This window comes from Melanotaenia boesemani, chromosome 11 (genome assembly GCF_017639745.1).
Source record: "Melanotaenia boesemani isolate fMelBoe1 chromosome 11, fMelBoe1.pri, whole genome shotgun sequence".
Classification (NCBI taxonomy): domain Eukaryota; kingdom Metazoa; phylum Chordata; class Actinopteri; order Atheriniformes; family Melanotaeniidae; genus Melanotaenia; species Melanotaenia boesemani.
Window position 1 is genome coordinate 20,400,786 of NC_055692.1, and position 27,476 is coordinate 20,428,261.

The 27,476-nt window shown below is 38.6% G+C and overlaps 3 protein-coding genes across 4 annotated transcripts in view; 2 read left to right on the forward strand and 1 right to left on the reverse strand.

Annotated features, from left to right (window-relative positions):
- Nucleotides 1-14,342, forward strand: part of iqgap2 (IQ motif containing GTPase activating protein 2) — a 35,904-nt gene extending 21,562 nt beyond the window's left edge. The window contains exons 16-38 of the mRNA XM_042000299.1: nt 45-135; nt 446-607; nt 1,284-1,426; nt 1,584-1,754; nt 1,988-2,071; nt 2,275-2,346; nt 2,417-2,486; nt 2,714-2,922; nt 4,668-4,820; nt 4,950-5,113; nt 5,257-5,481; nt 5,624-5,764; nt 6,637-6,721; nt 6,873-7,105; nt 7,742-7,874; nt 10,882-10,984; nt 11,075-11,216; nt 11,935-12,022; nt 12,135-12,347; nt 12,454-12,614; nt 12,695-12,838; nt 13,403-13,511; nt 13,762-14,342. Of these exons, the coding sequence (XP_041856233.1) occupies nt 45-135; nt 446-607; nt 1,284-1,426; nt 1,584-1,754; nt 1,988-2,071; nt 2,275-2,346; nt 2,417-2,486; nt 2,714-2,922; nt 4,668-4,820; nt 4,950-5,113; nt 5,257-5,481; nt 5,624-5,764; nt 6,637-6,721; nt 6,873-7,105; nt 7,742-7,874; nt 10,882-10,984; nt 11,075-11,216; nt 11,935-12,022; nt 12,135-12,347; nt 12,454-12,614; nt 12,695-12,838; nt 13,403-13,511; nt 13,762-13,875 (3,210 nt within the window). The 3' untranslated portion in view covers nt 13,876-14,342. The remainder of the gene's footprint in view (nt 1-44; nt 136-445; nt 608-1,283; nt 1,427-1,583; nt 1,755-1,987; nt 2,072-2,274; nt 2,347-2,416; nt 2,487-2,713; nt 2,923-4,667; nt 4,821-4,949; nt 5,114-5,256; nt 5,482-5,623; nt 5,765-6,636; nt 6,722-6,872; nt 7,106-7,741; nt 7,875-10,881; nt 10,985-11,074; nt 11,217-11,934; nt 12,023-12,134; nt 12,348-12,453; nt 12,615-12,694; nt 12,839-13,402; nt 13,512-13,761) is intronic.
- A 27-nt stretch (nt 14,343-14,369) lies between these two features.
- f2r (coagulation factor II (thrombin) receptor) lies at nt 14,370-17,650 on the forward strand. Of its 2 annotated transcripts, XM_042000306.1 has the most exons (3): nt 14,370-14,433; nt 14,640-14,668; nt 15,626-17,650. In XM_042000306.1, the coding sequence occupies exon 3, from the start codon at nt 15,631-15,633 to the stop codon at nt 16,810-16,812; it is 1,182 nt and encodes a 393-aa protein (XP_041856240.1). In that variant the 5' UTR covers nt 14,370-14,433; nt 14,640-14,668; nt 15,626-15,630; the 3' UTR covers nt 16,813-17,650. The 2 variants fall into 2 exon arrangements, with proteins under 2 accessions (XP_041856240.1, XP_041856239.1); XM_042000305.1 differs by lacking the exon at nt 14,370-14,433 and having other exon boundaries at nt 14,489-14,668.
- A 1,801-nt stretch (nt 17,651-19,451) lies between these two features.
- On the reverse strand, nt 19,452-21,391 carry LOC121649459. Its single transcript, XM_042000308.1, has 6 exons — nt 21,214-21,391; nt 20,487-20,629; nt 20,317-20,384; nt 20,075-20,203; nt 19,888-19,983; nt 19,452-19,800 (listed from the first exon to the last, which is right to left on the reverse strand). Exons 1-6 carry the CDS (start codon nt 21,322-21,324, stop codon nt 19,718-19,720), a joined length of 630 nt encoding a protein of 209 aa, XP_041856242.1. The 5' UTR covers nt 21,325-21,391; the 3' UTR covers nt 19,452-19,717.
- Nucleotides 21,392-27,476: the final 6,085 nt, after the last annotated feature.

Consider the following 27,476-nt stretch of genomic DNA (forward strand, 5'->3'; position numbering starts at 1 on the left):
TCTTCTGAAAAGAGAAGTAATGCTGTGTTTTCACCTGACTGTAGAGTTCTGGTGATGAGTCTACAGTCCTCTGGCTGGACCAAATCCAAGAGGCCATACTTTCAGCCAATCAGGATGAAGAGGAGGCTCTCACATGTACATACCCAGAGTTTTATTTCATTCATGCATATTTGGATTACCGTCTTTGATGTTAAAATGAACAAAAACAATGTTAGCAAACTTTTGGAAAATATACACTACCGTTCAAAAGTTTGGGGTCACTTCCCTATTGAATCCCATGGCAAATGGACCCCAAACTTTTGAACGGTAGCATAGCTACATGTAATTATAAATACAAGCTGAAATATTTCTACCTGAAAACGGAGTTTTGAGACTTGGCAGACATGAACATGAAGTCCCACAGTGCTGTTATGACTCAACATCTTTGTCTTGTTTGTTGAGCTAGTGTCTCGAGCAGTGGCTCATATTAACAGGATGGTGGCTGAGGGGGACTCCCAGACCATCTTGCAGTCTTTGCAGGATCCCAATGCAGGACTGAGAGCAGTGCTTCCTGAATGTGCTGACACATACCTTGCTGAGCTGGCGCTGAAGCAAACTACTACTGCAGGTACTGTACTTAAAAGTATCACCACAGACCTGTACTGTGTTGCAAGTTCAACATACCAAGGATGTTTTTTTTTTTTCTAGCTTAAAGGGCAAATTCCCACCAACCCTTTTAATTCCAATCTTAGTCTGTTTGCTCAGAAAGTCTGCTTTGTTTGGGAAATTGTGAATGTGCAAACGAAGTCTTGAGTTGTATCAAAGAAACAAACTATTTGATATACAGTGTATATACACTAGCTTTCAAAAGTTTGGGGTCACTTTACCATGGGATTCAATAGGGAAGTGACCCCAAACTTTTGAACGGTAGTGTGTGTGTGTGTGTATATGTATATATATATATATATATATATATATATAATTATACCTATATATATATATATATATATAATTATACCTATATATATATAATTATACCTATATAACAATAAAAAATAATATAACTAATAACTATTATATATGTTTGTGGGCTGCATGGTGGTAAATTAAATTCTCTGACTTTCAGTAAAGTTGCTATTTTGCTGTATCCTAGGTAGTGAACATCTTAAGTGCCAACAAAGATTTTGTGTTGTGAACAATGGATGGATACACAATTAGAAATCACCTATATTTTCAGTTTTTTTTTTTTATTAGGGTTGGCATTGGTTTTGCCCAGTTCTGATCTTTTCCCCCTTTTTCTCCAGGCAGCACTGATACTATGTGGGTAAAGCATTGCATCAAAGACAGATATGACTACTACTATAATTTGGAGACTCAGCAGGGCACCTGGGAGGAGCCTGAAGGATTTGAACATCACAAAGGCCAGCTCAGTAAAGAGGAAATCCAGGTACTGCTCCATAATGCAATGTTCCAGTAATAAACTACACATCCCAATATTTTGATGTAATTCTTGTGGGTTAATAATTTATTCAGTTTATCGTAAGATTGCTTCGTTGATTTATGAAAGTGTCCCTGGTGGGTCTGAGATTTTTTTTTTCTTCTAGAATGTAATCAGCTGTGTGACTGCTGAATATAACAGGGAGCAACTTTGGCTGGCAAATGAATCTTTTGTGATTCAGCTGCAGGCGAGGATCAGGGGTTACCTGGTCAGAAAAACTCACACCAAGAGAATGGAGTATTTACGCCAACAAGAACCATATGTAGTCAAATTGCAGGTATGAGGTGTGAATATTGATTGATATGGTGGTGAGTTAATGTATCATTAATAAATTCTGATGTTGCTTTATTTAAGATTAACATTTGCATTTATAAAATGTAAACAGATATGCTTCATGCTTTTTGCAAGACATTCCATTTAAATGTTTTTATATTCTTTCAGAAAAAAACTAAAACAACATTTACATCTCAGATGCCCTTACATTTGATTATATTCCTTCCCTTTTCTCAGGCTTGCTGGAAAGGTTATAAACAGAGGAAAATATATAAAGAGAGGATGAATTTGCTTCAAAAAAATGTTGCTACTGTGGTCAAGGTGATTATAAATTATTATTTTATTAAAACAGTGGTATACTTGAAGTGCCAAGACAGCTGTAAATGTAAAAGTTGATATACAGTCTTTTAATTATTAATGAAATTCCAAAATGGCACAAGTAAACCAAGTTTGTAAACTCAGTCGGCATGTACATAATTACACAGATTAACAACAAAAACCAAAAATGTGTTTTTGTTTTTTAGATCCAGTCTTTGGTGAAAATGTGGAAAGCAAAAAGAAAATACAGTCAGAGGCGGCAGTTCTTCAAAGATCATGTGAGTCATACTGTCGGTCAGCATCGCTCTTGTTTTGTTGTTTTTCATGCTCAAAACTCTGTCTTTGTAGGAAAAAGAAATTGTCAAAATCCAAGCTTTCCTAAAAGCCAATAAAGCCAGAGACGACTACAGAACCCTGAGTGAGTCAAACTTTATTTTCACTCCTGCAGTTTAAATGAGACATCCTGATATGCCTGTCGGAGAGATACTCAGATTTTGATTTAAGACTTTATGGCAGTACTGTTAAAAAAACAGACAAAAAACCCTGTGACAACAGTATATTTGAAGAAATAATAAAGCTACTTTTACATGCTTTTGTGTGTATAAAGCTGTGCTGTTTCTAACCCCCTTGTTTTCCAAACCTTAGCTGGGGCCAGAGATCCTCCTCTCTCAGTGGTTCGCAAGTTTGTCCACTTGTTGGAGCAGAGTCCCCTAGACGTACAGGAAGAACAGGATGTAACGCGGCTCAGAGAGGAAGTGGTCACAAAGATTCGCTCCAATCAACAGATGGAGACAGACTTGAACCTGATGGACATAAAGATCGGACTGCTGGTGAAGAACCGGATCACTCTGCAGGTTGGCAACGCTTGAAAACTTTAACATTCAAGGAAAATAAATTTGCTCTACAGGATTGTGATTTGATTATGGGTGGGACTTTATTGCATTAATTAAGCTGAATTAGTTACAAAAAAAAATGAATGTGGTAAAAGATGTATGCATTCAATCACTGTTTGCATTCCAAACAATGCAAAACGTTTGTCATTGCACGATTTCCTGGATCACTGATTACACAGATGTGTCTATCAGAGCTCGGCGAATGCAGTGTTGCCAACTTAGTGACTTTGACGCTATATTTATTGAGTTTTCAGACCCCTCCAGTGACTCTCTTTCAGTCGGGTTGCGAGATATTTTGAGGGGATCAACAGATAATTGTAAAATATGTATATATTATATAAAGCATGAAGAGATAAATCTCGAATTTTGTTCTATGAACTGCACTTCCCCAGGGGAACTGTTTCATTTTGCATTCAGGTCAGGTACCGATGTGACGCAATGGTCTGCGACAGTGACGCGTTACTTAAGCGCCACACAACAACAAAACAAAACCCGCAAAAAATAAAGAGAGAAGAAAACACCACCACCAAGAAGCTAGTATTGTTGTCGTCCGTAGCTGCAACAGTGGTTTTTAAAAATGGCGGGCCACAAGATGCTGAAATGAATAAGCAGAAATCCAGCAAGGGGCGTAGCTGTCAATCACCAAACACCTAGGTCACGTGGGTTCCTATGGAACCTTGCAAAGGAGTAGGAGCTACAATGTTCATAGCAACTGAGGGCCGTGATCCCTAGTTCCTATCTGTCCAAATGCGCGAAAAAATGGCCTGGTTCCTGAAAAGCTTACGGGAACTTCAAAAAGTTCCTACAGTGGGAAAACAGCTATTATCTCTGTGAGAGAGGCTGATTTTGGGCATGTAAGGTGCCTTGTCACAACGGGGAACCACCAAAACTGCTTGATCCTCCTAATTTATGAAGATTCACACATTTTTCCAGACTTGCATTTAGAGGATGGCTGCAAGATAACCTACATGATATATCACATAATTAATCACTAAGTCATCATGTAGGGATGGGGGTCGCGAACACCAACATATGTTATCTTGGGGGTCGTGGCTCAAAAAGTCGTGGGAATCACTGTTATTGGAGATTTTTGGAGACAAACGTGAAAGCAGGTATTGTTTACTTCTTCTGCAGTGGGTGCTGCTGCAGGCCCCTCCATGCAAAATCACTCGTCCGCATGCAGCAGAAGTTCCAGCTTCCAGCTGCAGTCAGAGCAACTGATGTTCAGTTGCCGCTGGCTGATCCCGCCCTGGGTCACTAATGGATATTAAAGTCTGTTAATGAAGAGTGTGGACAAAAAAAAAAATTAAAAGTGCTGTAACATGTGATAGACTCAAGTAGAGAAGAGCCAGAGCTATTAGTTGAAGTACATTAAATGGCACTTTAACTTTAAGTCTGTTCAGTTTCGTCTGTGTCTTATTATTTTATTCAGTCGTCTACTAAAATCTATTTAAATAAAGAAATGTTGCTTTTATGGAGCAAATATTGTTATGCGATTAAATGCAGTTAATTGAGATTAAATAATTAAAAAGCCTCTAATTAATTAGATACATTTTTAAATCGAGTCCCACCTCTAGATTTTATACATTTCAATGTGATTAATAAATGTTATTGTGGTAATTATTGATCAAGCTTTCTTAACTACATCTTTATAATGAAATGTTATCTTCTGTACAACTAATTAATTTGTTTGCTTCATTTTAAAGGATGTTGTGTCCCATAGTAAGAAAATGAAGAGCAAAAAAAGTAAAGCAAGTAAAGATGACCTGACTGCAGGAGACAGGCTGGGTATTAAGGGTCTCAGTAAAGGCAAAAGAAGGAAACTGGAACTTTATCAACATCTCTTTTACCTGCTACAGGTATTACAAAAATCCCTGTAATTATCCCCCAAGTTTTAACATTTATTCTTGAACTACTCAACCTAAAACAAACTGAGATTTACAGAAGCCTATTAACACAGTGTGTCCACTCTCTTCCCTCCCCTTCAGACCAATCCCTCCCATCTGGCTAAGCTGATCTTCCAGATGCCCCAAAACAAATCAACAAAGTTTATGGACACTGTGATCTTCACCCTGTACAACTATGCCTCTAACCAAAGAGAAGAATACCTGCTGCTTAAACTCTTCAAGACTGCTCTGGAGGAAGAGATCAAGTGAGAAATGCATCTCTGAATCTCAAATACATGTGCCTAATCTACACCTGTTTATTGTTTTGCTTTGAAGATTTGTAGAATATAAGTTTGAGCGATGCTGCTAATCTACTGCATTATGATTGTCATCTCTGTGTGTGGCTCAGTTCTAAGGTGGACCAGATTCAGGACATAGTAACAGGCAACCCAACAGTCATCAAGATGGTGGTGAGCTTTAACAGAGGTGCACGTGGTCACAACACCCTCAGGCAGCTGTTGGCTCCAGTGGTCAAAGACATCATTGATGACAAGAGTTTAGGCATCAACACCAACCCTGTGGATGTGTACAAAGCCTGGGTCAACCAGCTGGAGTCGGCTACTGGAGAGGCCAGGTAATGGGGAAAAACAGTAGAGACCAAGCTAAACTGTATAGTATTTTGCAATGATTGCACATTAGATTGTGGTTAATAAATAAATGGAAAAGTAGAAGTTTTACTGCATGTGCTTTAATGTTTGCCTTCTGTTGTCCTATAGTAAGCTCCCCTATGAAGTAACTCCTGAGCAAGCCATGTCACACGAGGAAGTACGCAACAGGCTGCAAGCATCCAGTCTGGCACTACGATCTGCCACAGATAAGGTCTTGAACTCCATTGTGTCCTCTCTGGATAATATCCCGTAAGTTTCAGGACCTGTAAAATGTCAGTGGCCTTTCTTTCATTTTTTATTTCTTGCTTTGACAGATTTGCATGTCAGCTCTTCTGCAAAGCAGTTAGCTCTGCTCGCATGTTTTAATTGTTCTACCTAAGCTTGCATTTTCATTTCATTGTTTTGTATTTGAATGTTTAAATATAAGTTATTTATTGTTTTTATTGTATTTCCTGTTCTATTAAATATTTTTTGTTTTTATTTGATTCCATAATATAATGATATTTGAATAAATGGATCTAGATATCTTTTTATCCCACGATTGGACAGCATTTATAGCTTAGATGGGTTAATAAAAATTTAGTCATGGGTATTACAAAACATAACAATGTAATGGTAGAAGTTTTGATCTGAGGCCTTCTTTTGTAAACATCCATGCTGTCATTTCCTTTAGGGCACAGATTTTCAACTCTGGTCCTTATGTCACACTGTGCTGTAGCTTCCCTGCTACAACACACCTGACTCAAGATAACTAGTCAATAGCAGACTTTTGCAGAGCTCGCCAGAGATCCATCTAATTTGAACCAGGGGTGTTTCAGCAGGGAGACATCTAATACGTGCAGCAGGATAGTCGGTCTAAGGGACCAGGGTTGGGGATCACTGTTTAGAAGAGACAAAAACTACCCTTCAACTTCTGAAGACTTGACCAAATAATACCACTAGGTGGCAGTGTTTTACTATTTCATTATGCTGATTGCAAATCTCAAAGTAGACCAGTAATGCAGTTATTTAGTGTTCTCTATTTTCTCCATCATGATATGGTTTTATTTGCCACAAAGCATGTTTATAATGCATGTTTTTTGTGTTTTATGTCCTATCATTGCTTTTTCTTTTGCATGTAGTTATGGCATGAGATACATTGCAAAGGTTCTCAAGAACAGCCTCCATGAAAAGTTTCCAGAAGCCTCAGAAGATGAGTTGCTAAAGGTAGAAACCCAAACATTTGCATGTTTTATTTTCATAGAATAATCTAGAATAATACACGGCATGTCAAGTCTTCCTGACAGCATAATGTTTGTCAGCATTTTTGTAATGAAAGCATTTTTATATATATATTAATTTGTATTTTTCATGTTAGATTGTAGGAAACTTGTTGTATTACCGCTTCATGAACCCTGCCATTGTGGCGCCTGATGGCTTTGACATCATCGACATGTCAGCAGGAGGGCAGCTTCATCTAGACCAGCGACGTAACCTGGGATCTGTGGCAAAGATGCTCCAGCATGCCGCTGCCAATAAGTTGTTTGAGGGCGAGAATGCACATATGACACCAATGAACAACTATATATCTCAGACATATGAGAAGTTCAGGTGAGAAAGATTAAACTAATATTGACAGATAAATTGTTCTGTGCAGCTGGCACTGATGTCCTGTAAAAGTTTGATTTTACTGTCAAAATATTTTAGCTCAGGGCTAAAATAATCATGCATATGGCTTCATGACTTTTGGGGTGTGTTCAGAAACAACACGATAGAGGGGGAAGATGTCGGGGGTGGGGAAAGAAGTAAGTTCCTTACAAAAACAAGAGTATGAAAAAAGTTCATAAACATGTTTTTCTTTCGGGGTTGATTTGGTGGACACAGAGGTGTTCCTGGTAAAAGCAGCTGTTTGTGCTGAATCAGCAGATGGGAGACCGTTGTGTCCACAAAAATACGCTGAACACCAGAGATGTACACAATTGAGAAAGGAAGGGCAAACGTGCGTTTTCTTATCTGCTTCACTTTGTCAAACTGAGTGAGTCATCACGAATAAAAAAATTCACAGTAACATAAGTTCAGTTCCTGGCAATAAATCAGTTTGAACAGTTGACCCTGGCTGAAAAATTACAGGTACATCAAGGAAAAGTAGCATAATTTTATTCCACTTTGGTAGTTTGGTAATTTTTTTTTCACAAACACTGCAGTTCAAGCTCAAATGATGACAACCACTTCTGATCTTTCACCCAGGTTATTTTTCCAGTCTGCATGTGATGTTCCTGAACCAGAGGAGAAGTTTAATATTGATGAATACTCAGACATGGTGACCTTGAGCAAACCTATTATCTACATCTCAATAGAGGAGATCATCAACACCCACACGGTGAGGCCAGAAAAAACTAATTCTCCACACAAGGGATGGGAATGACACCCACAGCACGGCCTTTAGCAGCAGTTTTAAATTGTGAAAGTGTAGTTTTAACCAAGCCTCAAACTTTATCATATTAAGCAAATAACTTTATTCATAAGTCTAACTAATTAGTTCCTATGCATAAACCGAACTAGACAGTAAGAGCAACAGAAAGTCTACACAAAGTAGTAAGGAAATAGAACACTAATAAAAAAATGGCAAACGGTACCAAACTGGCCACAAAGTTAAGATTCGTGTTTTAGGAGCCTGATGCTAAATACCTGCCCTCCAACCTCCTTATGAGAATGTTGTCATAAGATCATAAGTAAATGCTGCAGACCTTAAAGCATTTGTTAGTGATTAAAATTCCCTCAGCTGGTGCATCAGACCACCAACTGTGTTTCTGTGACTGACACGTATCCTGACATGGTGGCAGAACTTGATGCTCTGGGATAATCTAGAGCAGTGGTTCCCAACCTATTTTCCTTGGGGGGGGCCCTTCATGCAAATAATGAAAAGCCATGGACCCCCGTGTATTCTGGCTGAGTTCTCTCCTTCAATAAAGCCAAAGTTAAATTACCAACATATAGACTCACTTTTTTTTCCTTAAAATAGGGAGAGTGGTCCTCATTTATCAAATGAATGTACGAAGGAATTCTGTGCGCACGACCATTTCCACGCAAGGCTCGGCATTTATTCATTTGGATGGGAGCGTAGGATTCGATCAAATCTCACGACAGGTCTGAGATCGTGTACGCAAGTTTGAGTCAGTGTGGATTTGTGGTGCAGCAAAGCATGCTGAAAATAATTATTAAACAAACCTCAAACAGCCATCTAAGCATAAGCAGCCACATATTCAGTACTCAGAATTAACCCATTTGTAGAACAGCATTTTAAAATGGATTCCCAATCTAAATTAATAAAGCAACACACTGATACCGCTTGGAGTGCACACCAACAGACTAAAAAATGATTTGGGGAAATAAACATCCTAAGCCCAGACATGACAATTACAGTAGGACAAATTTAATGAACAGGCCTATAAATCATTACACTACAATTTGAAATAATGATAATTACAAACAGAAATCTGTGTTTGCAAACAAACTCGTACCTAAATTTACTCTCGGAGCATCTCATCACCCCGCTGGTAAATCCTGCCACAGAGCAGGAGCGCAGGTTCAACAGTGTGCACACATGCCACGGTGGAGCCCTGCTTCAGGCAGATGGATGTGTCTCGGACAAGTGGAGGGCGATGCTGTACTCTCCGGAGAAAGTCTTCGACATCATTCTGTCCTGCTCAGTCCTGCACACCATGCTCTGGTTAATGGAGCCCTTTGATGCCCCACGCAGGCAGTGGAGCTGATGCCCAGGGAACCATGCCCAGCACAGCCTCCACTGGGGGCTACACGGAGGAGACAGGAACTGATCTGTCGCTTCTATATCTAAAAGTTATATAAGTTCTCTATTTATCAGTAGGCTAATGTTTCCCATGCTATGCACACAAGTGTGGAGCTCTTCATGTAACAGTACCAGGAACACAACGTTTAGCTAATGTCAATAAAAACATACAAAGTTTAGAGGCTTGAAAAAGCTTTATTCACTTTTTTTAATGTTTTTATTGATCTCTGTTAGTGTGTCATTTAAGTGTGCAAAGTAAAGAATTGTGACTTTCAGTTACCAGACATGGGCTATTATCCAATAAAAACTAATAAAACATTAATCATGGACATATGCTACTTATTAGAATTTTATTCATACTTCAGCCAGAGTCTGTTCAACACCGGCAAAGCTATCAACTGCCTCCGTGATCCTCTTCCATGTATCGTTTTTGTGTACCCCTTTGAGTCCAGTTTTTAGGCTGCTTTTCGATCAAGTTTTTTTTTTTTTTTGGCAGAATGTCACTTCTCCATGGCTTGACCTGACTTGGTGAGACCTGGGGACCACAAATAATGAAGGGCGTAACATGTAAATGACGATGGATTTCAGCCGCTGCATTTATCAAAGCCCAATCATTTGTACGCTGGGATCGGTCAGATATGAACGTTTCATAAATCACACGTAGAGCCAATTGTAAGATCATTCCTGTGATCAGACATGCGCTCATTTACACGTTCATTTGATAAATGAGGGCCAGTGTGTGGAAATTCATCACAATGACTCTGAAAGTCCAAAGCCTCGGGGACCCCAGGTTGGGAACCACTGATCTAGAGTGCCCCCTCCCCCTCATTAGTTCTTATTCTCCAGTGTCGCTTACTCATGACGCACATTCATCAGTGCTCTTATATCAGACACACTTTGCATGTGGTGATGTCTTGTGTTGCAGTTTTTAATTCTGGGTCTTTACTTTGGCAGCAAGGTGGAAAGTTAAGAAGAGTTCAACTTTGTCAAGCAGCGATAACCCTTGCAGCATAGCGTCCATGTGAATCATGCAATAATTATACGTCATACATACTTCAAACATACTTCATTAGTTTTTCTTTTTTTTTCCTTATGTAGGTATTTGTAAATATTTTTATTTCACATCATCATCCTTTATGCTTTCTTTTAATTTTCAGACTACTTCCTTTCAAGGGGGATGGTGGATAGAACAGTGGGTTTAAAGCAGCTGTGTCCTTTAGTCATAAATTGCTCAACTATCAGTTGAGATGACAGTGGTTTGGGACAGATGTCCATGCAGCTTTTAAGACGATACCATTTCCTCTCTGTGATATTTGAAGGAAAAATAAAAACATGATTAGAATGGAAACGGGATTTTGGCTACATATGCATAAAGTGTAAAATGTGTGATATGTAGACTTATTACTTAAGATAAACTTATTACTTAAGATTACCTGTAGCACACCTCATTTAGAGATATTTTTCTTTCCTTAGGTAAAATACATTAGTGTAGTTCATCTTCACATTATATTAATAGTTTCATACTTGCAGTGAATATTTAAGCGTACTGAATTGAGCTAACATGTCTGTATTTGTTCAGCTGCTCTTGGAACATCTGGAGGCCATCTCTCCAGATCGCAATGACTTGCTACATGAGCTGCTGCAGGACCTGGGAGATGTGCCTGACATAGAGGAATTGCTCGGTACTGTCATGAACATTTTTTTCTTTAAAAAATTTCCTGCAATTTAATCACAAGTTTGCCAGCAGTACAACTGTGCTGTTTTTATTCCAGGGGAAGGAGCGGTAGACCCAAATGATGTAAACAGAGAGAGCGCTCTGAGCCAGCTGGCAAAGACTGAGATCTCCCTTACCCTAACCAGCAAGTTTGAGCTGCTGGAGGGGGATGACAAAGACATGAAGACCCTTATGACAAAGTAATGGTGGTGGGGGGGTTTGAGCTTTTTTAGTTTTACACTGCAATCTATTGTGTGAGGATTCAGGTTTTAGGCACAGCGATGAAAAACCATTACACTTACAAGTTCTTTATAAATGCTGAATGAGTTTCTGACCTTTGACACAGTTGATGTCACAGTGACTCTGTGGCTGTCACTCAGTTCCATATCTGTGTTGTCTTTCCTGCTTTTCTATCATATCCTGCCCAAAAAGGAAGGGTGCTGTGGTCAGGCTTATCTTGCCTATAAACATGCATCCGTCTGGATCAGTTTCGAAAGAGACTCCACTTCTTCTTCTTCTTTTAGGCATTTCAGAATTACTCAGTACATGTGTCATTTAATGTTTTAAGGTAAAAATAGTTTAATGCATTCCAACAGATTAAATTTATAAAAAAATGTTGAAAAAGTGTAAACTCATCTCTTGGATATACTCAAGACTTGACATTTCTCTGTACATGCCATAACTTTTATTACAGTATCATAATTGTCTAAACAATAATATTCACTAACAATAAAGAATAGGATAAAATCCTTAAATAAAGGATGCTTTATCGAATTGGAGTATAATAGTTTATGCTGTATGAGGGAATTAAAACTGACTCTTTCTGGGACATTTTTCCCAACCCTAAATATTTTTGTTTCAGTGACATTGCATGTAAAATTAAAAGATCTCAGTCATTATTTTGTGTATGTTTATCAGGACAAAAAAGCTAATAGTTGACGTGGTTCGGATTCAGCCTGGAGAGACATTACCTGAAATTCTTGAGACCCCAGCTTCTCCTCTACAGGTAATATTTCTTTTTCTCCTCACCCAGATGCCTAATCGTTACTTTATTTATCACAGTGACATCTGGAATATAATCTATTTTGTGTACTTCTTACATATGTTCAATGCTGAAGGAGTTGGAGCATACAAAGATTGTAGAACGCAGGGCAGTCCAGGATGCTCAGGCACCAGAGGGCCTAAAAAGCAGCCCAGCAGTACTAGAGGACAGCCAGCTGCCTCTGGAGCAGAAGAAGAGGAAGGTCCTGAGGAACCTCCGTAATCTTGAGCAAGCTGGCCTTGTGACTGCCAGCAACAAATACCAGGACCTCATCAATGACATAGCTAAGGTTCATGAGAAGCTCTCCTTTCCCATCTACATATGCACTCTGTGCTATATCTCAACAGTCTGTTCAGTTTCACAATGTAAGAGCAGCTAAAACTTGTAATTAACAGGACATTCGGTACCAGAGGCGCTACAGACAGCGGAGGAAGGCTGAGCTTACGAAGCTTCAGCAGACATTGACTGCACTAAACTCAAAAACTACGTTCTACCAGGAGCAGATGAACTACTATGATACGTACATCAAGACTTGCCTGGATAACCTCAACCGAAAGTGAGTCTCATCTTCCAGCCTTGTTTCTCAAAATATTTATTTTTTCCACTGACAACGTTTCATGACTGCTTTGTTTCCAGGAAATCACACAGATCTATAAAACTGGACAGCAGAAGAGATGAAAAGGGCAGTAAGAAGTGGAAGCCCCAATCTCTGAAGTACACTGCAGCCAGACTGCATGAGAAGGGTGTCATCCTGGAGATAGAGGGTCTTCAGACAAACCAGTAAGTTCAGTGTTTCACTGGTGGATTTTAAATTCAATACAAGCAAGCAGAGCACTTCTTTTTCATTAATGCATCTAGTGCAGATGTCCCAAGCCCTGGTCTTCAAGGCCCACTTTCCTGAATCAGACCTGCAGGATAGTGGACCTTGAGGACCAGGGTTGGGGACCTCTGATCTAGTGTATTGATTTAGTCAAATCCTTTAACGCATTGTGATTCAAAGCCCAAAGGAAGAAAAAAAAACTTCTGCTACACACAAACACAACAATGTGCTTTGTTAGCAGTTCTTTACAGAAAGAAAAATATATTATTATTATTATTATTATTATTATTATTATTAAATAGGTCTCGCCTATTTATTTTTACTGCTGTTACTAAACTCTTCACTGAAGCCTGAACCAGATTGGAAGAGGAGAGCATTAATGTGTAATAGGTCAGAAATGTGACAGTAACCTATATTTGGATTTTCTCCAAAGTGCTGTTGAACATCCAAGGTTAGATTTCAAACGTTCTTTTCTATTTCACATGTCCTGTTTTGCCACTTTTATTGTCTCTTTTATCCCTCAGGTTCAAAAATGTCATGTTTGACATTTCACCTGCTGAGGAAGTTGGCGATTTTGAGGTGAAGGCTAAGTTTATGGGGGTTGAGATGGAAAAAGTCCAGCTTCATTTCCAGGTAAACATTTCCCAAGTGCGTCAGAATTTCACAAAATGAAGCAGCGCACCAGTCAGCACTAAACCTCAGTGTCAAATGGTTAATTTTGCTCTTCCTCTCAATGGACTGCTGGCCAGAAATATCATGGAAAAAGTTTCAGGAATGCCCTGCAGTATCTATCTATCTGATTTATTTCAGTGGTATAATTTATGTAAACCCACAAATGTTTGCATCTGTTTCAGCTTCTCAGTATATCTTATTTTCTGTGCAGGACCTCCTGCAGCTGCAGTATGAAGGCGTGGCTGTCATGAAGATGTTTGATAAAGCCAAAGTGAACGTCAATTTACTCATCTTTCTCCTGAACAAGAAATTCTATGGAAAATGAATGCTGGGAGCAGAGTGACAAAAGTATGTCAGGAAACTGGCTGTGCCTTCTCACAGTCCTGCGTTTATTTAAAAATAAATCATTGTAGTCTGAAAACTTCACATAGCGTAACACTGTTTGATTTTTTTCCATCTGTTTTTAATTTAATGAAATGCACCAAATGAAATGTTAACTTGGCGTGCTTGTTCTGTATTTTTCCACGTGGTGATTGTAAGTGTACTTTTAGGAATGACATTGTAATAGTTTTCATGTATAAAACACAGTTATTGTAACTCTGGTGAGGGGGTTGGGTGGAAATTACAGGAGAAGCAGGAGCACTGTGTTCAGCAATGAAGCTAGTCTGCCTGACTATAACAAAACTACAGTTTACCTGTGCCTTTTAAACATTAAAATAAATGTATTTTAATTCCTCGTGAAAGCTAGAGCAGTTTTTTATGTAATGTGCATAATAAATAACATTTAAATGACTCTGTGTTCCTGTTTTTTTATTTTAGATAAAATCTAATTTCTCTGTCTACCAGCCTCCAACTTAGAAAGTATTCTGATCTGGAGTTTCAGGTTTGTGGTTCGAAGTATTTTTTTTCTGTAAAGGGGAGGAGATGTGCAGAGCAGGGAGGCGGAGATTCCTGCTTGAATTTTATGATGACAGAAACTTCACTAACTCTGTTGGCAAACACATAATTTCCACTCCCCTGTAAAATATTTGTAAGGATAACCAGTAAAATCATGCTTCACCTGTTAACAGGCTTGTTTTTATTTTCCAGCCAAAGCTTTGCACTCCCATCTCAAAATGGTAAGTAGCTTTCTCAAACTTGGTAAAGTTGATCGTCGCAGTCAATTAGTTTATGGAGGACGTTTTAAGATTAGTTTTTACTGCTCTGCTCTTGTTTGAGGTAGTAAGATTCAGCACATTTAGCCTCATATAGAAAATGAATAACATTGAAAATACTTTAACTGAGCAACCCTTTTCCCAGCACATGTAAAAACAGTAACATGGTCCATCACAGTGGTGAAGGAATGAATCTGATTGTGGTGTGTAAAAGTGCAAATATGAAGATAATCAAGTACAAGTGGAATTCCTTAATATTGAGGTTAACTAGAATATGCAAGTATTGTAGGGACAATCTGAAGGATTTATTGCACTCTGTGCTTAAATATGTTACTGCTAAATAAATTGTCTACACTAGTCTGTCACATCAAAACTATAAAACTAAAGTGACATCTTCTATGTTTTGTCCAACCTACAGTCCACATCTTAAAGTTAATAAAGATGCTTGTAAATTTAACGAAAGGCAACAAATATTCATATGAAAGTAGAAAGATAAACATTTTGACATAAAAAAATACTAAAGCCTGTATTATTTTATCTGTACTTGTAAACTCTTGGGTAGTAAAATTAATTAAACTCTTTATATGATTTGTGTGCAAAAACTTGCACATGACAAATAGATCCTGGAACTGCCAGGCTTTAGCATCATGAGTTATTTCATCATGTTTGCAAAGTGTGTGTGTTACTAAAATTGTAAAATATTCCAACTTTGGTCAGTTTCTTATTGTGGAAGTTGTTGGTTGCACTGTGATCAACACCTGGATTAAAATGACAGATTTTTTTTTGTTTGTTTTGTTTAATGGAATGAAACATCAACACCAAAGTTATGATGGAGCCTTTACAAAGATGTAGATGGGAACATGGAAGTGAGTCTGAAAATCACTGATGTGTATTACTGCTTTATTTGTCTCTCTCTCAAAGGCTCCATGCTGCTCCCGCGGACTTTTTCTGGTCACTTTGTGTTGGTCGCTGATGAACCTGCAGACTATATCGACCTGTCTGGTTTAGACATGCTGAGTGATGATGGGGGTTCAGGCTTGGACACGGAGCGGGAGCCGGTAAAGAAGCATGGCCATCGCCACAAAAAGCTGTTTGTAGTCTCAGAGGAAACAAAAGATTTTCTCCAGGGTCATCTGGCAACAAAGTTTGTCCCAACTGTTTATACTCTGGTCTTTATCATCAGTGTGCCCCTCAACCTTATTGCCATGGTGATGTTTGTGTATCGCATCCGTCCAAAGAAGCCCGCGGTGATCTACATGCTAAACTTGGCTTGTGCTGATCTGCTGTTTGGCCTGCTCCTTCCCTTCAAAATCGCCTACCATTTCCATGGAAATGACTGGATCTATGGCTCCTTCATGTGCAGAGTTGTCACAGCAGCGTTTCACTGCAACATGTACTGCTCAGTCCTGCTGGTGATGTGTATCAGTGTTGACCGTTTCCTGGCTGTGGTTTACCCCATGAATTCTCTAATGTGGCGTAGCCCTCAGACTGCTTCAGCTGTCTGTGTTGCCATGTGGCTCTTATCCCTGGCTGGCGTGTCCCCCCTCCTGGCCTCAGGACAAACCATGCACTTATCAGATCTGGGAATTACCACCTGTCATGATGTGCAGGATGTGGAAAAGCTACAAACCTACTATCTCTACTTCTTCCCTATTTACTCCTCCATCTTCTTTTTCATTCCTCTCATCTTCACCACTGTTTGTTATGTACGCATCATTCAGGCTCTGACAGCAGCCAATGTGGAGAACCGCTCCAAGAAGACTCGGGCTACAGTGATGGTTGTGGTGGTGCTGCTTGTGTTTGTGTTCTGCTTCACACCAACCAACATAATTCTGATGCTTCACTATGTTCAGCTTGCCCACAAGTCCAGTGATGACTCCTACCAGGCGTACCTGCTTGCCATGTGTATAGGCAGCATCAGCTGCTGTATGGATCCAGTCCTCTATTACTACGGCTCCTCTCAGTGCCAGAAGCAGGTGGCTGCACTGTTCAGGTGTAAGCGACTGGTACAGGCAGAGATAAGCTCAGAAACACACACCACCAGATCTGTCAAGTTGGTAGGTTTTCAGTCTGAGCTGGAGAGCCAGTACAGCAGGCTGGTGGCTTAAGTAAACAGACTTGAAGAGTTTCCCTCAGAGAAAGCTTTTATACTTGCACATATATCCAAAATATAAACCTTTAGATTCAGTGTGTATTTTTGTGAAGGATTCATTAAGAAAATATTCAGGTTGAATCAAAGGAAACTCTTAAATTTCCAGCAATGCTGGTTTTATTTGTACTGAAAGTAACATCAGGTTTGGATACCTACCACGTTGAAGGTGTCAGATGTAAGTTCATTTGTCATTCTTTATAGCATCATTTTCACTTTTGTTTTCAATGAAATGTGGAAATTAAATAATGCTTGTGTATTAGTTTTGATTTCAAAAGCTTTGCATATGACAATTATTTGTAATAATTGCAGTGTTTTAGAACACAATGCATCAGATTTACAGAATAATCTATTCATTATACCCTCATCTGCATTTTTTATAGGTAAATATTTGTATTGATTGACTTATTATCCTGATGTACAGATGGGTATGTAATAAAAAAAGTGTACACAGCAGAGGATTTTCAAAGTTTGAGACGATGGACCTCTCCAAATAACACCTCCAGTTTTAGTTTCTACACTGTCAGTTACTAATTTAATAATAATAATAATATAAAAAAAGGAATCAGAAATCTATCAGAAACGGTTAATTTTTTTTTTATTAGTTCAGACATCACATTCCAAATACACAAAAGATAATTTTGGACTCTTCTTATCCAAATCACACCCATATATCCACACGATTCTCTTTGGATGGGTAGTGTGAAAACTGAGGCAGCTCTCTGGTGGAAGCCAGCCTCTCAGTTTGAAAACCTCTAAAGAAAAATACAGATTATTCAATCAAAGCAACAACCCAATAAAACAAACAAAAGCAAGCACAAACCATACATGTTTTCTTAACATGTTTGTTGTATTTTCTCCTGTTTCATTTTATTTCTGCTCATTCTCTTTGTCATCAGGGCACAGCTCTGAAACAGGAACAAAGAGGGACAAAGTTTAGGACAGTTTAGAAGACAGAAACTGGCTTCATTTCCAACCTACGTATCAGTGGCATTATTTAACAGTGTTTTGCTGCATGCAAACATGAGGGATGACAAGTGCTGTGTTTCACAGTAGAAGATCTCCACCTTGTGGTTGTTTAAACATTTCTTTGAAGCAGATTCTTGGTAGTAGCTCACCTGTCTTGCCATCATAGCTGTGGAAGTTTTGTGGAAACCTCAGACACTCTACTTGTTTCTTGAAAATTTCAACATCTTTAGGATCTATATTTCCTGTCCTTGCTGGAAGAAATGGAAGAAATAAGAAGGAAGTTTACACATTTAAACCTCTGGGCTAAATGTCTGGATGAGAACAGGACTTACTGAACTGCATGATGTATCTGCCAGTGATGTCTCTTTGTCGGAAGGTGTCTGTCCACAGCAGACAGTCGGAGCAAGTCTGCAGGATGTAACCTTTGTGGTCAGACAGGTTCTCTTCAAAAGGAAGGAAAGAGTGTGATTGATATTGATGCGTCAATATCTTTCATTCCTATTAGGGGTAAAAGAGTAAAATTTTTCTATTTGTGGCCACATACTGCGAAATGTGGTGGTGAGTCCAGAGATGGTTGCATTTACCTCCCCAAAGATACACCGGTTACTGAAAAACAGAGAAGTCGACAAAAGCTTAAAAAAACATAAAGGTCAACATTTTTATTTTTGTGTCTGCTTCATAAATTTAATCACCATATAAAGCACCAAACTCACAAGAAGTGGTCTCCCCATCGTAATGTTAGAATTAGACTGTTAGAAGTAGGTGACAAGTCAATCCAGGAGCTTTTTATGGACCCCACTGCAATGTGGTATGGCATGGGGTCTCCAGCTCCCATGACATACACCCATTTTCCATGTACCTTTAATAGAAACAGATATATTTATGATAATTGTATGTTTAAAAGATGGCTGGACAACACCATCATTATTGGGATAAATTAGAAAGTAAGACAACTTACCACTGTGGTGTCCTCTGGCCAAAGAGGTTTGACCAGGTCTTTGCAGTCAGGTGGAGATGCAGTACTGAGGGAAGAGAGAGTCAGCAGAAACACAACAACTGGCAGAGCCATGGCCAGAAAGAAGACGTTACCGAACCGGCAACAGAAACCTTCTGATGCAGATTCATTTTCCCTCTGAGCTTACTTACAAAAGAAGTTGTTGCGCAAGTGCCAATGCAGGGGAGGAGGAAGATTTACATGCTCAAATGCTCCAGTTAAAGTTTTTTTTCTTTTCAATGGCCAGTCACAGACATGCAGATTTCTTTTGCCTGGATCTGAAAGGCCAGCTCAACGGTCCTCTGTTGCCTCCACTGTTGCTTCTGAATAAACTCCGGCAAAGCGCCATGACCTGTCTTGGACTGTTGAAATGTTTAAAAAGGATCAGACTCAGCTTTTCGTCAGTGGAGTTAAGATTGTTTCACCATGGGACTCTGTGAGCTCCTTGTGGTGACAGTTTAAAGGATCTTTTTCCTCCTTTTGAGTACTGTTACCCAGCAACAGCTTGTTTTAGGGAACGGTGATGCATTTTAGCAGAGTTGAATAAGTTTAGAAATGTCTTCAGAGTTAGAACACCTTCTTGAATTTTAAAAAATAAAAAACATCACAGTGAATAGAAATGAATGTAACACAGCTGAGGGAGATTAAAAACTTTATTTACCACACACACACACACACATGCAGCAGAGGTTAGTACTACTATACTGATTTTCATGAGGTGTGGACTTCAGATTTAGGATTACATGCTAAACTACAGTGTTGCCTTAATATATGATTATGTTGATGCATAAACCAGTAAAATGCTATTCCATTCCAAAACATATTACTTTACAACATAATTTAGTGCATGTTAAACAGGACTTGTGGGTTTGTGGAAACTCTTCACAGGGCTGTCACATGTCTACTCTACAGTTGGCTCAACCTCAGTGTCATCGTCTGAACTGACTGCAGGTGAAGAAGTTTCCCTGTGATCTGGACACAGATCTGAAATAAAGAGAAAAATCACAAAATGATGGTTTACGTCAGTAGCCAGGCTGGGTGGTGAGAGGACTGAGTAGAATGATTGCTCACCTGTGCCTACAAAGTGATATTCTGGAAGGAATTTAAGACATTCTGCCTGCTTCTTGAAGGTCTCCAACTCTGATGGCTCCAGTGTGCCAGTCCGTGCTTTAAAAGAGGGGCCAGGGGGGAGAAGATATGAGACTGCATCCACAACAACTGATCAGACAAGTGATGGGGTGATTAAAAAATGTCTTACTAAACAGGAATAAGTATCGTCCCTTTGATTTGCCATCAGGGAGAAGAGTGGTGTCTTCGGACAGCAGACAGTCACTGCAGGTCTCATAATACTTCCCATCGTGATAGGAAGTGTGACCATTGATGATATCTGGGAAACATCAGACAAAGTCAATTCAATATAGATATAAATTATTGCTTATAAATGCCTTAAGCTTGAGAGACTAATAAAGACAACACAATAAACATTTTTAAAACACATACAAGTACTGTGACTGGTCATTCCAGACACCGTGGCATTTGCTATCCCGCTAAGGCATTTATCTCCATTTCTGTGGCGAGAAAAGGATTCAACATCAGCTCTTTAATTTACACTTAAACTTTGTGCAGCTTAATGTTTCTCTGTGATGAAGTCTGAGTGACTGAATCCTTACAGGCGGTCAGCCCAGTAGATTGTAATGACTTCACTGTGTGAGGAAGGGGACATTTCCACCCAGGAGCTGTTCACAGAGACAAGGTCAGCCTTCAGGCCGAGGTTGTCCCAAGTGCCAACGTGCAGCACCCATTTTCCATAGATCTGCACAAAGACACAGAACATAAAAAAAGCATCCAAAGACAAGTGGGTAACTTCATCTGATGAGTTTGCTTGCAATGTTACTATGCAAAAGATAAATAAAAATTTTAACTATTATTAATGTTCATGATAGAATAGTGAGCTTTTCTAGTAAAAGGATGATGATGCATATGCACAGATAGAAGCTGCAGTAATGTGTGATGTAATGCAGAAAGTTAAATGTGGTTAAACCCTGAACAAGTTAAGCAAACCAAATTATGCTATGCTGGTAACTGTCACATGCATTAATAAATGACAGTATATGATATGATGATAGTGGTAATCAGTGTAGCCAGTAACGTTTGAGCTAATAGCTAGGTCGTAGTTTTATTTACCACTGCACAATATCAGTCATAATGACTAAACTTAAAGGCTGTAAAAAAATCAGTACTCCCAGTAACCTATTCAAAATTTACAAGGTGAAAAGCCCTGCATCACACTGCAGCTAATCATAAAAACTCAGCTATCTGGGTTACATCATCGGACCCACTGTGTATTGAGCCTCTTCACACATGACTTGCTCTTAACAAATGACGGCTGATACTCACAGGACTGTGGCTGTCCAGCACCAGAGGCTTAACGAGCTCTTTACAGTCCAGTTCAGATGCAGCACCCAGGGAGGTGAGAGCCAGCAGAGTTACAACCAGCTGTGTAGCCATGGCTCGAGACAGCAGGCAGCCAGAGAGCAACACTGATGTCAGGAATCCTGCTGCCAGCTAGAGCCTCCTCCAGTGAACTTGGGGGGGACGGGTTCTAATAGTGGGTTGGGCCACACACATACAGACACACAAACAGTCATTTCCAACGCTTCAGAGGACATTATGCTGCATTGCATTAAAGTTACCAATAAACATGCGCGACCATAACCCAGATCTTATTGCAAATGTTTAGACTAAAAGTAATTCTGTCTGGGGGGGTGGATGACACTTTACAGTGTGACTATAGCAAAAGACATATGTCTCTACAACAAAACAAAAGCACAAACACACTGTATCTCTCCTCTGGGAACAAAGTGTTTCACTTTTCGCTTCTAGTCAGCAGGGGTATGTGTCCTATTTATCTTCTTACATAATGACCAGCTGGCAGACTCTGAATAAAAGGACCCCTGCATCTTTCAGTATGTGAACACAACCTTGGACAAAGTCTTATTCACCCACATAAAGGCAGAAAAATAAAAAGAAAGCCAAACACACACATGCAGAGTAGTATCTCTCCACATGTGTTTTTTTCTTCTCTTTTAACAACAGCTGTGACTTTGAAATATTAGTAATTTTATCCATAAACTACTTGGTTATGCAATTTGTTTTTCATTAAAGTTCTGGTTTTGTCTGTGTTCATCAGTCTAAATTCGTGTTTATCATGCAAATAGATTCAGAATAACACTGTCTCATCTTCAGTCTTGTTAAGTGCAAACAACTTTTTCCAAACAATCTGAAATACAATCCCACGGGAAATGCAGGAAACGGAGTGCATTTTCTTTCATAAGCAACTGTTCCTGAAGAACTTTGCATTCTTTAAGAGTTGGCTTTATATAGCCAAAAACAAACAAAACCCAGCAGATGTAATTATGCAGAAAAAGTGCAAATGGATTTTCCCTTTTTTCAGAGAAATGATCATGATGTGCAGTACATTATAGCTTGTGGAAAAGTTTGAGCAAAAAGTCTCTTGCAACTAAGTGAAACTGATTTCTCCATCTATCATTTTGCCTACTATAAGACCACGAAAAAACAAGGTTAAAAGCAGAAAGTAAGACATCATGACTGCAATAATCAACTGTACAAGACTTTCCCATCTTAGAGCACTATAATACCAGTCTACCTACTAATTCTGTGTTAACTTACATCAAAATATATTTTATATTTCAAGATGTAGAGAGCATTAAGGAAAAGGGTATATGAGCTCTTACATAAACGTACACATTTCAAGGAGTTATTAATACTGTACATTTAGAATACATTGTTGTTATTATAGTAGCGTTGATGCTTAAAGAAAAAAACTGACAAATGTCTTCCAAAAACTCATTTAAAGTACAATCCCAATTCTAAAAAGTTCTAATGTTGTGTAAAATGTAAATAAAAACAGAATGCAATGATTTCCAAATGTCATAAACCGTTATTATATTTCTGATTCCCGAGTGTAGACAACATATCAGGTGTTGAAAATGAGACATTTTACTATTTCATGGAAATTATTAGCTCATTTTAAATTTGATGGCAACAGCACATCTATTAAAGTTGGAACAGGGTGATGTTTACCGTTGTGTAGCATCCCCTCTTCTTTTAACAATGGCCTGTAAACACCTGGGAAGTGAAAACACCAGTTACTGGAGTTTTAGGAGAGAAATGTCTCATTCTGGTTGATGCAAACAAGTGGACATTTTTAAATCCAGGTTAAAAACACTTAATTTCTCATGTGCCTATGCATGAAATCCACATGGTATCTTTTAAGTTATGTAGATTATTGATTGCTTTTAATAATTTTAAATTTAATTTAGTTATTTTACATGATTTTATTAGGATTTCATTTGATTTTTGACACCCTTTTAAGTATGTCTTAAAATGATTTTGCTTCTCTTTATGTACTCTTTAATGCTTCTTCTACACTCTGCTGCACTGTGATGCTTTTAATGGTTAATATAAAGCATTTTAAATTGACTTGTACATGAAATGTGAAATACAAATTAACTTACCTTCATGCAGGATTCTTACAGCTCAACAGTCTTTGGTCTTCGTTGTTGAAATTTGCATGTCATGATGCTCCAAATGTTTTCTACTGTTGAAAGGTCTGGACTGGAGACTGGCCAGTTCAGCACCCAGACTCTTCTCCTGCGAAGCCATGCTGTTGTGGTGAATGAAGTTTGTGGTTTAGCATAGTCTTGCAAAATAAAACCTTCCCGTAAAGAGCTGTCTGGATGGGAACATATGCTGCTATTAAACCGCTTTGTACTTTTCAGCATTGGTGACTTTATATAAGCTTCTCATCCACTATTGCCATACCATACCATCAGAGATGCAGAGCTTTGAACTCTGTGCTGATAACTGGACGGTCTCTCTAATCTTTAATCATTGGGACATGGTGTCATGATTTCCAAAAACAATTTATATTTTTTATTCATCTCATCACAGTCAGACCATTGTGAAGGAGCTTTGGTCCAGAGAAGATGGCAGTTTATCTAGATCATGTATCTAGATCATGCCCAGCTAGTCTCCTGTGTGGGAGACCTGAGTTCGAATCCCACAAGGGACAAATATTAACACCTTCCAGTTGGGTCCTTAGGCAAGACCCTTAACGCTACCGCCTAACTACCTTCAGATGTAAGTAGCTTTGGAGGAAAGTGTCTGCTAAATGACTGTAGCATAGAATGTTTACATATGGCTTCTTCTTTGCAGAGCTTAGCCTGCTTTTGTGGCCTCTCCGAATCTCTGAAAAACTTCTTTTATACCAAGTCATGTTACTGACCTGTTGCCAAATGCTTCACCAGTTGTTTTTCTGAGTGTGCCGATTACTTTTCCAGCCTGTTGTTGACCCTGTTCCAACTGTTAGAGATGTGTTGCTGCCATTAAAATCAAAATGAGTTCATTTAAAAACTGGTAAAATGTCCCAGTTTCATCGTCTATCTTGTGGTATGTTGTTTATGATCAACTGTTAATGATTTTTATTAATAATCATTATTTTATTTTATTTTAGTGCTGGGCACGTTAACGCGTTAATCGCGCGTTAATGCAACCCTTAATTAACGCCGTTAATTTTTTTAATTGCGCATTCATTTTTTGGTTTTTGCTGGCTGCTGGCTTTGATAACAGAAACATGGCGTCCATGTCTCCCTTCCCTGCTGCAGCGGTGAGTCTGATGTAATCAGGAGAGAGCGGGTTTATTAGAATGAAGAGACATTTTCTGTATGGAACTTAAGAAAGAAGAAGAACTGACGTTTCTCTTTGTCTGTCAAAACCCGTACAGAACAGAACAGAAAAGGTAAGACATGCTTTTGGACTTTTACAACGTGAAGCATAAAACGGACCTTCTTCTGCCTCTGGTTCGGTGAATCTTGGTCGTAGCGAGATGAAACTTCCAGCTGTGGAATCTGTGAGATGTGAGCTTTCAGTAGAGGAGTCGTTTGTTCGTGTTCATGGGGAGACATCATCTTTGTTTACATATTTTGCAGACTTTGTGTACCTGGCTTTTGAATTGTTTGTTGTCTTAACTGTGTTTGGTGGTCATAGAAATTGTTTTACTGAGCTGTTAGCTGAGATTCTGGACTTTCTGTGGATACCACACATGTTTATAGTTACATCTACAGACCTGACGCTGAACCCGGAAACGAGATGTTAACCCCTTAATTCCCGGTAGCGGAGGCTGCAGGTGCAGAGGTGAAGCTAAACAGTCAAGCTAAGAATGAAAGGTTACAGAATTGATAGGCCAGAAATCTAGATAATGAAGCACTGAAGGTGCATGGATGGAAGTTATTGTGCATATTGTGAATATTTCTCTCTCCTCACCATCTAGAAGCTGTGAGATTCTAATCCTGCTTTCTGTCTGTTCACCTGATGATGATATTCATCACATATTGTTCCTTCTGTGTTTAGAAGGAAGCAGCTTCACAGCTTTAAATTAATCCTGCTGACTTTTTACCTTTTAGTTAGTAAATCCTGAACATTTCATCCTTCTTTCTCATAAATATTTGATTTTATAAATATATATGAAGAAATATTTTAACTGTTGTTGTTTAAAGAGAAAACTGCAGTTAAATCTGTTTGTGTGTTTAGTGCAGGGGTCTGCAGCCTTTCCAATCCAAAGAGCCATTTTCCCCTCAGCTAGTTATATAAAACTCCTTTAGAGATGCAAAAAGGCAACTTAATATATATATCTTTAATGAAGAGCCACCATAGGATATTTGTTATTTTTGAAGAACCACATTTTTATTTCCATTTTTAGGTTTTAAAATACAGAAAAACATAAAGCCTTTATAAAAAGAGGATAAACAGACTTTCTTCTAAGGGATGTAGATATTTGTGGAAAATTATGTAAAGTAAACAAAAAAAAGTCCCTGGTTTCCAACCTAATGACAAGAAAGATAGATTAAAAAAAAAATTTTTTAACCATGTATTTAGAGGCATTGTGGAAGGTCCAGAGAGACACTTGCAGCTCCGGAGTCGCAGATTAGAGACCCCTGATTTTCTTTATATAGCTGTGGGCCTTCTTTTAAAGGAAAGAGACATTTTATGCGTAACTGTGCGATTAATCACGATTAATCACAGCATGTCATGCAATTAATCGCGATTAAAAATTGTAATCGTTGTCCAGCACTATTTTATTTGCATTTTATGCAGCCTCTCAACTTTTTTTTGTAATTGGGGTTTTAGATAGACTTCTGGTTCATTATTAAATACAATAATTTGGCCATAGTTTATCAGAAACTGCTTAATATTATTAATATTTTTTATTGTTTTAATGAGTGACAGAAAATGTAAAATCAGTTTCTTTATTTCCGTTTCATACAGCAAAAGTGTCAGATGGAAATATTAAGCACAGAATAATTAATCAAATGAAGCAGACTAAGTGTAGCTCATTGTTTTATGCACTAGCCAGTAACATTGGTAATTTTCTACATATCTAAGGAATTACATCTGATTGCAGAATTCATCAAGAATGCAGTGACTCCATGTTTCAGGATGAAGGTGACGATGATGTCTTTTCTTTATTCTTCTTCAGTCTTCTTCTGCAGCCGCCTCTTGCTCATCAGGACAAAGATCTGAAACAGAAAGGAAATCAAGTCAAATTAACGCTGTTGACTGTAAACTGGGATGGGTAGACAGACAAAGAGGATCTTACTTGTAGTTTCTGGAAAGTAGAAATCTGACAACAGATTGAGACACTCAGCCTGCTTCTTGAAATCCTCCAGGTGAGAAGGATCAAGTTTCCCCGTCTTTGCTAGAGTTCACGGAAGAGGAAGAAGAAAACTTTATTAAGAAAAAAAAAATCTCTGCTAAAACGCTGGTACTCTTTTATTTTAAACAAAGAATTACTCACTGAAGAGATAGATGCTTTTGCTCTTTTTGGCTTCCCCGTTCACCTCTGTTACTGTTTCATGCGTCCAAGCAGCACAATCAGGGCACGTCACCAGATACCTTCCAACAAGCTCATAAGTAGTGGAGTTATAGTGAACTAAATGAGGCAGAGCAAAGAATTATGGTATTATAATACACTTAGGTGATTCATTAAATTTGCCAGAGTTTGTGATCTACTTACATGTCACTTTGATGGAGTTTCCTGAAGTGGTGGAGTTAGTTGCTCCATAGTAGCATTTTCCATCCCTTTCAAAAAGAGGAAGATGACAAGCCCATAAAAAGCTGGTTCATGCACTGCTCTCTTTAAAGTTGTTTACAGCCACTTTCAGAACATCAACACTTACATTCTGTCTCCGTAACGCAGGCTGAACTCATCACTTTCAGGTAAAGGTGAGATTTGAATCCAGGAGCTTGTGGCAGTTTTCAGTATTTTGAAGCGCTCCTCACTATCTGATGTTCCAGCATAGAATATCCATTTTCCTTGAATCTGGACACAAATGAGTAAACCTGAAGCCCACTTTCAAGTACAGTTATAAAGGTGTTCTGACAATCTGTTGATTAGCTGATCGAATGTAGACATGAACTTAAAATCTTATTGTCTCTTTAAAATGAAAAACCTTAACATCACCTGCATTGGACTTTTGCTGCATTGTTCAACTAACTCAAATGTGTTTTTCTGGATTGTGGATATATGTCGCTCAAGACTCCATATTTGTTTTTGTTTTTTATTATTATGGAATTAAGAA